The sequence below is a fragment of the Euprymna scolopes genome, chromosome 23 (assembly GCF_053919585.1).
Source record: "Euprymna scolopes isolate OS-2025 chromosome 23, ASM5391958v1, whole genome shotgun sequence".
Lineage (NCBI taxonomy): Eukaryota > Metazoa > Mollusca > Cephalopoda > Sepiida > Sepiolidae > Euprymna > Euprymna scolopes.
This window is the reverse complement of record NC_136504.1, coordinates 101,119,786-101,132,401: the sequence shown is the minus strand read 5'-3', so window position 1 is coordinate 101,132,401 and position 12,616 is coordinate 101,119,786. Positions and strand designations below refer to the sequence as shown.

The 12,616-nt window shown below is 34.4% G+C and overlaps 1 protein-coding gene across 6 annotated transcripts in view; it reads left to right on the top strand.

The window, feature by feature from the left end:
* LOC145246074 (cilia- and flagella-associated protein 99-like) overlaps nucleotides 1-12,260 on the top strand; it is a 697,934-nt gene extending 685,674 nt beyond the window's left edge. For all 6 annotated transcript variants that reach the window (XM_080107923.1, XM_080107924.1, XM_080107928.1 and 3 more), the window contains 2 exons: nucleotides 1,485-1,659; nucleotides 12,053-12,260. In XM_080107923.1, coding sequence (XP_079964049.1) covers nucleotides 1,485-1,659; nucleotides 12,053-12,124 — 247 coding nt within the window. In that variant the 3' untranslated portion in view covers nucleotides 12,125-12,260. The remainder of the gene's footprint in view (nucleotides 1-1,484; nucleotides 1,660-12,052) is intronic.
* The last annotated feature ends 356 nt before the right edge of the window (nucleotides 12,261-12,616 follow it).

The following is a 12,616-nucleotide window of genomic DNA, read 5'->3' as shown; positions in this document are numbered from 1 at the left end:
CACACTGGGAGCTGACGCCCTCTTGGAGGCGAGAGGGGGAAGATAGGGCAATGTAATTGAGAAAGCTTGAATCCCTGACAATCATCAACCATCCAGCTGGTATGAATGAAGAATCATCTAATATTTGTAAACTGTTGTCTTCGTCTGTCGTCATTTCACAAAAGGAAAAGGTAAATTTGTTTTGTCTATCATCTTAAACGAACATTTGTATAACCCTCTTCAAGAATTGTCTGTCCCCCTCCTCCATCATCAGTAATGATTCTCCCCCTCTGATATAAAAGAACTGTATTACATATTCCCCTCCTTCAATAATGAATTTGCATCTCCTATGTGTTATATATTTAATATTGTTATTAGCATACGGGTGTATGTGCTGTCTAGTTTTCTTTCCAATCTTTTGGTGAGTGTCCAGGTTGTAGCATCGTAAACAAGGACAGACTCTACCACTGCCATGAAGAACTGCCTTTTCAGTTTGTCAGCCAGTCTCGAAATCCATACTGAATGCAGCCCATCCAATGCGGCCCATGCTTTTGAGATGCGAATTCCGATATGGAAACTATGTGCTGCCCAGATACATAAACTCAGCGACTTCTTTCAGTCTTTAAATCATCCCACGAAGCAGCAACTTTATGGCAATCTACCTGCCATATCTAATACCATGAGAGAAAGACGCCTACGATTTGCTGGTCATTGTCTGAGGAGCAAGCATGAATTGGTGAGTGATGTATTGCTATGGACTCCACAACACGGACGCGCAAGCAGAGGACGACCTAGATCCATGTACATCCAACAAATAGCACACGACGTCAACTGTGAACCTGAAGATCTGAGGCAGTTGATGGAAGACAGGAAACTCTGGAGAGGAAGAGTCACATTGGTCCGGGCAAGGAGCTCATGATGATGATGATGATGATGTGTTATAAATATGAACTGTGAGTGTAATCTATATAAATATCATTATCATCATTCATTTGGAGTCTCCAAAATACGAACCCCCCACTACACAACAACTGTAATCGACAAGAAAGCAAGCCAGTGGAACAGTGTCCTACTTTGCGTTTAGATTTAGGCATAGATAAAGATTGGGGGAAATTGTTGATTGTGGTTATAGCTAAACGAGCGTTTTTAGTGAAAGTTTGGCAAAGGGGAACCATAAATTGGAGCTCAGACGAGCTTATTCTCCAAATATTTTGTTTTATTTATTTTTTTTTTTTTTGGCATAGTAGCAAAAGTGTTTGCTAATGAGTCGGGAGACCAGGGTTCAATCCATAGTTGAGCTGTATCAAAGGCTTCAAAAATATTTGAAGTTCCTTGGTAATCACTCAGTATTATAAGAAGAGGTTAAAGGCAAATTGGAGTAATCCTGAGGAAAGAGTAGTGCTCTCCCCTACATTTCGGTCTAGTAGCTAATGAAAAGGGAGCCTTTTGGCTGCCTTCAACTATGGTCAACTAATTTACTTCTTTTCTTTCTTTTTATTTTGCAGAAACCAATCGAAAGAAAAGAAACCGTTGAAGGCAGTGATCACAGATCAGAAAGTGTTGGCCCTTCAACAAGAACTAGCGGAGAAGAAATCCAAGCGACAAGAACAAGAAATTCTACATTCTATAAAGGCTGGCCTAAAGAAACTAACTGATGACAACGTAGCAATGTTCACCAAGGTTAGTCCAATAAAATATTCATTTGCTTATTATTGTAGCAAGGGGTTAGGGCTAAGGCTAGGAGTTAGGGTCAAGGTCGGATTAAGGTTAGGGTTAGGGTTAAGTTTAGTATTAGGATTAGGGTTGGGGGTAAAAGTTAGAGGATAGGGTTAGAGTCGGGGTTACGGTTAGAGTTAGGGTTAAGGTCAGGGATTAAGGTTAGAGTTAGGGTTAGGTTGGGGTTAAGGTTAGGGTTAGGGTCGGGGTTAAGGATAGAGTTAGGGTTGGGGTTTAGTTTAGTGTTAGGGTTAGGGTTAAGGTTATGGTCCCCCCTCGCCAAACTTTCACAAGAAACACTCATCTATCTGAAAACACTATCAAAAATTCCCCTCACTCTTTATCTGTGCCTAAACCTAAACGTAGATTCCATGAACAAAGCTTCTTTCTTAGAACTGTACACCCGTGGAATTGTCTTCCGTTTTCCTGCTTTCCAGTTGACTACAATATGGTTGTCTTCAAGTCTAACGTAAACAAGTTCTTGATGAGCCGTTCCACTTGTTAACAAAGTTTCGATCCTGGATTGAGGTAGTTGCCTGTCTAGCCTCACTGATGAGCTGTGATACAGCAAAACAGTACTGTATGTGGATGACTATATATATATATATATATATATATATATATATATATGTATCACTCTCTGTATCTATATGTATCACTCTCTGTATCTCTCTCCATAACCACAAGCTTGAATTGTCAAAATAAAGTGCAGTTATTTTTCATATCAAATAAAAACATATTTTTGTAATTCTTTCTTTTGATAATGTCGTTTCTTTTATTTTGGTGACGTCAACTACAGCCTTTTCAACAGATTCTTTTTCTCTCCCTCCCTCCCTCCCTCCCTCTGTTTCTCTCTCTCTCTCTCTCTCTCTCTCTCTATATATATATATATATATATATATATATATATATATATATATATATATCATTCTCTATCTCTATTTCTATCTCCATAACTACTAATAATAGTTTTCATATATATATATATATATATATATATATATATATATATATATATATATATATATATATATATATATATATATATATATATGTATGGTGGGCCATAAGTCGCTGACCCATTTTAATTTAAAATAATTTTTTTATTTTAACAGTTATATGCATGAAATTATAGCATCATAAAATAAAGGCAGCTTGCGAAACTTGTATTGTTAAATGTGAACAAATAACATCGTGCAAATGCCTTTCATTTTCTGCTTCACAAATTTGAGTTCGTTTGATTACCTCTGCCATAACATTTTCCAAAGTTTCTGGCCTTATTTCTCTTATTCCTCTGGTGATGCTTTCCTTTAGTTCTATTAAGGATTGGGGCTTGTTGATAAAAATAACCTTTCTCTTTAGATATCCCCACAAGAAAAATCAGGCCTAGTGAGATCAGGAGAATGAGATGACCAATTGATATGATTCGATGGGCTCTTTGCGTTTGAATTATTGAACCATGATTTTTATAGTAAAATTGTACAATTTTTGTACATTGGACGATACTGAATTTTTCCATAATTCATTTTCAGGATCTGAGAAAATAAAAAATATCAAGAAATTAAAAAATACTTACAAATAAAAGAGTTATTTGAAATTAAAATGGGTCAGTGCCGTTTAGCCCAGCCTATAATACATATATATATATATATATATATATATATATATATATATATATATATATATATATATATATATATATATATATAAACTTCTTGGCGCTTCTACACTATTGGGACGAAATTTTGCAGTCGATAAATGTAGTTTTCAGATAAAAAACAATGGTTTTTACTGATTTTTTTTTTTTTTTTTTGATATTTCTAATAAGTTACAATCGTAGCTTCCAAATTATGCAGTCGAAATTACCCGAATATTTCTGAATTATTTTTTTAAAAAAAACTTTAATAGTGTTAGCAGGTGAAAAATTCCGGCCATTTTGCTTAAATCGAAACGGAAAATTACCTCCTCTGTCTTACCATCGTTCTCATCAAATTCTAATCTTTATTTGGAATAAGTAATTTTCTACTTTATCGATTTTCGTAATATGTTTTTTATTATTAGCTTGCGCTATGATTATATATAGCGCAAACTAATAATAAAAAACATATTTTGTTGCTACTAACGTATTGAGCACTTTTCATCCTTGTTTTTTATCACACACATATACACACACATATATATATAGTCTTTGAAGTTTTTAACCTTTAAAACTATACAAAAAAATATTTTTATCATCCGTTAGAAAACCATCTAGTCAGTAAGTCATTTAATCACTGCATCAACTCGCTCTCGAATTTACTATAATACCAATAATTTATTTTTCAAGGGATCATCAGTTGTTTACCATGAAACACTGTTATATATATATATATATATATATATATATATATATATATATATATATAGAGAGAGAGAGAGAGAGAGAGAGAGAGAATAAATGAAAAAAAGCTATATTCCAAAATTCATGATGTTGACCATCTTATAATTTATTCCTTTAATTCAGTTGACTTATACAATTCTTAACAGTATCTGTTTCGTAGCGCAAAATCAATCACTTAATTATTATATCAATCAGTGAATCTATTATGCCCTTAACTCATCAGAAAAAATAGCAACAATCAATCCGTCAAAAGGAAATGAAGTGTGATTTGACATGATTAAAATCCGAAAATTGGAAGAGAAGATGTAAATACCTTTATATTTTCCCATTACGCCATGTTGAATTTTTTTCTTAAACCTTACACTATAAATTTACTTAATGTAAAAGCTTTCTTTTATTCCTCTTTATTATTTTTTTGTGAGACTAAAGGACCTGTTATATACTAGTGATATATCTGTGTATAAGTATGTTTCTTTTTGTATACGTACATGTGTGAGCGTATGTATGTGTATATATGTGTGTATATGTGTATATATGTGCGTGTTTATATGTATCTATGTCTGTGTTTAATTACATTTGTGTGTACCTATTGGATGTGAGTGAGTTGGCTTCTTTAGTCTCACTTCTTATCCTATATTATTTTATTTTGTATATGTGTGTATATGCATTTCTACATTTGTATATAGATATATTTGTACACGGGCAATTATATGTTAAATTATTAAACCATTACTTATGAGCTGTAAACCTCTTTACTCATTTAAACTTCCCTCCCAATTTTAAATAAATAAATTTGAATTATCATTTCCACACAATTATCTTCCTGTTGGGATTAAAATGACCTCACTTGACCTGTATTTATCTGTTCTAAAAATAGATTGATAACAATGGCCTTCCATCTGCCCTCTTTCTTTCTCTCCTTTTGATAAAATGGCTTTGCTATTTTCTAATTGCATATTGCCTTATCCGTTACTTTAAAAAAAAGTTGTTTTTGTAACTTGAATTTTACTTCTCCATGACCTGATGGATCTTCTAAGAGCATTGATTTACCCTGAACATCTGTAATTATGTTTTCCCATTTTTATGGATTACCAATGGATTATTAATGGACTTTTTTGGATTTATCCTGTTGTTCCTGAATTTTACCTTCTTTTTCAATGGATTTTTATCATATCCTTTTTTTTTCTTGGTCAGATCATGTCATATTTCTATAGACTAGGAAAATGTGTGCATATTTTCCGATGCCAAAACGATTCTTTTAATTGTTCTTTTTATTTTGAACATGTTTAAAGCAAAATCTTTCTTTGCTGGTAATAATGATAAAATAACAAATATTTATTGATTTTTAACTTCTAGTAAAACTACAATCGATAAATGATCACCCGCATTTTTTTTGTTTAGGAAAATATCTCCACATTTAACGTGCGCTTTTATAGTAATTGGGGAAAAATAACAACTCTCTAGTAAAATATTTAGAGATTTATAAAGAATCAGAATTGGTATTTGCATCGGAATCGGGAATTTAGTACGGAATCGGTAATTGTATCAGAATCAGGAAAAATATTGGAATCGTCCCATCACTACTATATATATATGTGTGTGTGTGTGTGTGTGTATAAACTAATTGCAGTTGAATAAAATTAAATATGTTTTTAACTCTTTTTTAAAGTTTTTTTAACATGATTTATTAAATACTTGTTCTTATATATATATATATATATATATATATATATATATATATATATATATAATTGCCTTGTGTCAGTATATTGCACTGTTCATAAATAAATGAACATTTGTTTTATACACAGTTTTTGTACAACGCAAATGTCATTCTGAATAAATTGTTAATATTCTAGATTTCAAACAAAAACATAAAATCAATAAACAACTGTTTTTATCCTTGACATTACAAACGATCTTTAGTTCAACACTTAACGGTCATTTAATGAGAGAGAAAAAACAGTTGTACCTCTACAAGATTTAAAGTCATCTCTTACTCGGACCGTAAAATCTAGGCCATTATTGACGTGGTTAATTCTCTGTTGGCTGAAATATGGCTCTATGCAGTTCTAAGAGATACAAACTCCCAGGCTTTGCCTTCTCACCCTTCGAGAAGACATTAAGTCATTTAGTCAATAGGACATTATCATAGGAATCATTAGTAGTGGAAATTTGGTAAATTGGATTATTTAAGGGGAACGGCTCATCAAGAACTTGTTTACATTGGACTTGAAGACGACCATATTGTAGTCAGTTGGAAAGCAGGCAAACAGAAAACAGTTCCACAGACGTGCAGTTCTAAGCAAGAAACTTTGTTCATGGAATCTACCTTTAGGGTTAGGCACAAATAAAGAATGGGGGGAATTATTGATAGTGTTTTCAACTAGACGAGTGTTTCTCGTGAAAGTTTGGTGAGGGGGGACCATAGATTGGAGCTCAGACAAGCACTTGCAATGAAAATGACGATAAAGCAGAGACAGGCTCGCAATGTCTTTTCTATGAGAAAGGGGTTGCAGGGAAGATAAAAGGACATCCCTACTAGGCTACAAAGTTTATTTTGAACTCTGTCAAGGCCGTATAAGTCTTTATAGCAGCTCCTGCCCAGATGTGGCAACAATACTCCATCCTTGGACTCACTTGGCTCTTATACAGATAGAGAATTGTATCGGCAGTGAGATATCTACTGGATCAATAGAAGGATCCCACCATTTTTCCAGCGACCTTGGCAACAGATTTGATGCACATGTTCCATTTCAAATCAGGAGTAAAGGTCAAGCCGAGAATTTTATCAAAACATGGAGCCTCCCCAAGACGAGAGCCATTCATTTCAATTGATACCAGATGGGGATCAGAGCATTGATGATGTAAAGATAGAAGCTTGGTTTTAGATGCATTAAAAGTAATTAATTTATTGCTAATCGCCCGAAACATTTTTATGGGGAAATGCCGACAGAGAGAGGGATAAACTTTCTTAACTGTTTACTTGTCCAGATGATAGCAAGAACAGGGTCCCATGTCAAAAGTATATATTAAAATATCCAGGTACTGTACCAACACCATTCAAGCCATGGGTAGAACTAGTATTACATATACCTCTTCTCTTAGGGGAGTTCTAATGTCTCACAAGTGACAAACAATTAAAATGCATGAACGGTAATAACATACCTTGCAGGCCGTCCATTCTTCATTATGATCTTGCCCAGACAAACACTTCACCTATAAAGAACTTCTTTTGTACTTTGAAAACAAGGATCAAAACAAACGGTTGAAGACAAGAAGTGATTTATTCACTTTGTTGTTCCAAACCTCTGAATAATGGAGAACGGTAAGAATGACAGAGAGATCGATGATTACTACTCAATCATATCACGAGTGGGAAAACGAATGAACACATATCCAAGGCAATAGGCAAGGCAAGAAGACCTCCAATCTGTAGTGGAATGGGGACAAAAATGAATGGTAACATTCAATACTGCCAAGACTAAGCTCGTTTCCTTCAATAATTACAAGAAACCTTCTCAACCATTAATAGCTATGGCTAATGATAAATTACCTGAAAGTACTTTGTTCAAACTACTCGTCTTAACGTTGACAGGGAACATGAGTTGGAATATATACACTGAGGGCATTGCCAAGGCTGCTGCAAATAAGATGGGCTCTCTCTACCATGCTAGAAAGTTACTTACGCCTGAGAGTATTATGTACTTCTACAAGGTCACCATTTGCCCATGTATAGAGTATTGTTGCCACATGTAGGCTGATGCATTTTCTATTAGCCTCTCACTCTTAGACAGAGTTCAAAAGCGAGTTGCCAACAAAATAGGTTTCACACTATTAGCTAGCCTTCAACCTCTGTCCCTTCAACAAAATGTGTCATCCCTCTGCCTGTTTTACAAGTATTTTAATGGTAGGTGCTCTGATGAACTACAAGCTCTTGTATCTCCTCAACGTAAATACCTTTGACAAATCCGATAAGCAGCTAAATCCCACCCCTACACAGTAGAAATCCCCAGATGCCAGAAAACCTTCTACTCTAATAAAGTTTCTTCCCTCAAACTGCTAGAATTTGGAGTTCTCTCCTAGGTTCCTGCTTCCCCGACTGTACTAACAGGCAGAAGTTCAAGTGTAATGTAAACAGATATCTTGCTGGTCAACCCCCCCCCCTGTATAGTATCCCTGCAAATTATGTCCCAGGTAGTAGCACCCCCCCCCTTCATACCAACGTGTCACTGTGCCTTGTTTGAAGTGAAAAAAAAATCTTATTTGGATATGTTTTTAAAAGCATAAATTCATACATATGTGCTTCTAACAAAATGATGAGTTTACTCCCCTTATTTTTTGTCCTTGTGCCATCTTACATCAAATGCGTTTCTAGCACACAGGAGGTCGAGCTGCCATCTGAGTAGACTAAGCTGACCTTGACTGAACTCTATTTTTTCTTTTTCTCCTCCAACAAAATTATGCTCGTCCAATATTTAACAATATCGATCAGTACAATACTTTATGAAGTGTTGGCAATTTGAATCTTTTCGATTTGAGTCTTTTTGAAATTCTGTATAGAATTTTTTACAATCAAATCTGGAGGACCGTTATTTTGTGATATCATACCTTCCCTCTGAGGAGAGGTCTAATGTCTTAGAAATCACAATCAATTAAAATACGAGGAATGTTCATAACATATCTTCCTGACCATTCCTCATGCTGATCCTGCCCTTCTTAGGAAACGCCAGTGGCAAACAAGTTCGTTGATACACCAAACTTGTGGCAGTTTAGGCATTATTCCACAAATAGTTAAGCATTTCGTTTTGGTACTTTCACCTCTTGCAGAATAATTCTCAGACATCATCAAAACAAGTTGCATTACTTTTAACTAATATGTTTACCCTAACAATACATGCTTTTTTTTTTATTGTGTTCAGAGTGTTTACATTGATTTACTCTTAGCAATTACGTCTTTCCATGTGCACCCCCTTTTATGTATCATGTTGTATTATGTCTCGTTTTGTCTGTGAAATTTTGTTTCCTGCTTCCTTGACTACTAACATGCAGAAATTTAAATGTAATGTAAACAAACATCTTGCTTGGGAGGTGTAATGTCTCACAAGTCACAATTAAAATACATGAATGTTCATAACATATTTGTGGATCCTTTGTTCTTTTTTTTTTTTTTTTTACACGGTGGTCACCACTTATCAAGGCCCGGAAGCCACTCAGGGATAAGGGTTATTGCAAGTAGAGTACGTTAGTGTGGAGATTTAATGAAGTGTTTAATTAAGGGGGCGGTTCATTAGGAATTTGTTTACTTTGGACTTGAAGACATCCAGGTTGTAGTCTGGTGGCAAGCAGGCAGACGGAACAGAGTTCCACAGGCGTACAGTTCTAAGAAAGAAGCTAGTATGTATTACTTACTGTGATCTTCCTGACTAAAGAAACTTTGTCTCTGTCTATATTCTAATGAGAAAACACAGCCTACAACAAGACGTTGCAAGCCTGTCATTGTTTTATCATTATTTCATTGCAAGTGTTCATCTGAGCTCCAATCTCTGCCCCCACCCCACCAATCTTTCACGAAAAACACTCATCTAGCTGAAACCACTGGCAATAATTTTCCCCATTCTTTATCTGTACCTAAACCAAAATGTAGATTCCATGAACAAAGTTTCTTGCTTAGAACTGCACGCTTGTGGAACTCTCTTTCGTTTGCCTACTTTCCAGCTGACTACAATTTGGTCGTCTTCAAGTCCAACATAAACAAATCCTTGATGAACTGTCCCCTTAAGTAATCTAATTTACCAAATTTCCATTACTTTTTTTTTTTTTTTTTTTACACGGGGGTCACCACTTATCAAGGCCCGGAAGCCACTCAGGGATAAGGGTTATTGCAAGTACAGTACGTTAATGTGGAGATTTGATGAATTGTTTACTTAAGAGCGCGGTTCATTAGGAATTTGTTAACGTTGGACTTGAAGACATCCAAGTTGTAGTCAGGTGGGAAGCAGGCAGACAGAACAGAGTTCCACAGGCGTTCAGTTCTAAGAAAACGATTACTACAATATTATCCCATTGACTACTGTACACTCATCAACCCTTATCCTCGAGTGGCCTCCAGGCCTTGATAAGTGGTGACCCCCCCCCACATGTAAAACAAAAAGAAAAAGAAAAAAAGTGTGTTCATACTCTATTACGAGACTAAGAAGAGACAACTGTTGAAGACAAGAAAAGGTTAATTCGCTTGGGATCATCTTTTCTCAATCACTTACCAGTGGGATGGAAGAGAAAGGTGGATAATTACCACATAATCATATCATCTCTATAACCCCAAGTTCTCACGTGTGTGCTTCCAAGTGAACTGACGATTCTTTTCCTCATCGTATCTCTTTAGGCTCTGTAAGGTCATATCCACTTCCAGCACCCACTGTTGACTTTATTTAGAGTCTAGGATTTCTTTTATTTCGGGTGATGACTTGCTATTTGCTTTCTTACTTCCTCTCACTGCTTGAGACGGTTTTGTACAGTGTTTAAAATAAAATAATTTTTTGTTAATTTAATTTAAGAGGACATTTTTTTTTTTTTACTAACTTTCATGTGATGAGACAGATTTATTTTTTTTACTAACTTTCATGTGATGAGGCAGATTTATTTTTTTTACTAACTTTCATGTGATGAGGCAGATTTATTTTTATTTATAAACAAAAATCTACGCATTGGTTATTATAGAATGGAAAAAAAAATTAGATGGTGCGAAAGTTAAGCAGTATTTGCTCTATACTCCAATGCAACACTTTATGAAGGGTCTTTGACTTCCCATAAAGAATTTTTTCCCCCAATCAAAGATGAAGGAATGTTACTTTGTGACATTATACTTTCCGAGACGAGAAAATTATTTAAAAAAATAAAAGATAGAATTTGATGAAAACGATCGTAAGACATAGGAGAGTTCAAAAGGGAGTTAATTTTCTGTTTTGATTTAAAAAAAGATGGCCGAAATCTTTCACCTGCTAACACGATTAAAGTTTTTTTTTTTTAATAATTCAGTAAAATTCAGGTAATTTCGACTGTATAATTTGGAAGCTACCATTGTAATTTATTAGAATTGATAAAAAAAATCAGTTGAAACCATTGTTTTTTTATCTGAAAACTCTATTTAATGACTACAAAATCTCGTCCCAATTCTGTAGAAGCACCAGTGTGCCTTTGTCAAAATTAATGCTAACTCATTTATCCACTACTCAACACAACACCTTACTCTTTATCATCTGTCTGTCTGTCTGTGTGTGTGTGTGTCTCTCTCTCTCTCTCTCTCTCTCTCTCTCTCTCTCTCTCTCTCTCTCTCTGCCCCTCTCTCTCTCTCTCTCTCTCTCTCTCTCTCTCTTGGAAAAAAATTAAAATTAAAAAAAATGATAAACATATAAAAATGTAAAAAAAAAAAAAAGAAAATGGTGCACGCACATACATACACACAACATTTCCCAAAACTCATGACTGCAAATTGCACTTAGTGTGTCTATGCCAAAATTAATGTTAATTCATTTATCCGCTACTTGACACAACACCACCTGTAATGCACTCTCTCTCTCTCTCTCTCTCTCTCTCTCTCTCTCTCTCTCAATTATAAAAAAAGTAGTTGCTGGATTACTACATAATAACATTAAAAAGTCATCTAAATAACGACCCCCCCCCCAACCTTGTATAATTATGTTCTTTCTGAGCCTCAAAAAAGTGGATATTAAAAATTAATATATGTGCCTATACTTTGTTTTTGGCAATGGTGAAAATATATATATATATATATATATATATATATATATATATATATATATATATATATATATATCAGCTTTATGGGTGTGTCTTGTGTAGTTTTAACTTTTAGAAGGACATACTAGTAGATAAGGATTAAAAAAAAAAAAAATTGGATTAAAAAGATAATTGAAACTTTTTTTTATATATATATTTTTATATACGCTTTTTCAGATGCAGAGTGAGAATTTCCGGTACAAACAAGTGGAAATCTCCAAGGAAAAAGACAGCCGGAAAATCTTTTAACCATGCAATGAATTTTTCAATCGCAGAGAATGAGAGAAAGCATCGATCTGTGGAAACAATGCAGAAACCAGAAATTAATCAAAAATAATTACGGTAAACATTGAGACTGGAAATAAACCTTGTTTCATAATCTCAATGGATTTTGTTGTTCTTTTTTCTGTTACGGCTGGCATTTTGTAAATTCCAATATGGCCGCCATATGCACATCTGGGCAAATGCAAACACTGATTTTCTGATTCCTTAGACAATAACCTTTCCAAAAATGTATAGTTTTGCAAATCTTCAAAAAATTCCCACAAAATTACATAATGAAACTGACTATTTCCACATGAATATGACGTTCTGTAACGGCCATTAAGAGTTGTCTCCCTTAGGTTTTTGATGTTAATACTATATATAAATATATGAGTAAAATTGGAGTTTTTTCGCTGTAAATTTTGTCTTGAATGTATAGCCACTCGATTTATAAAATACTAGCAGGCCGCCCGGCGT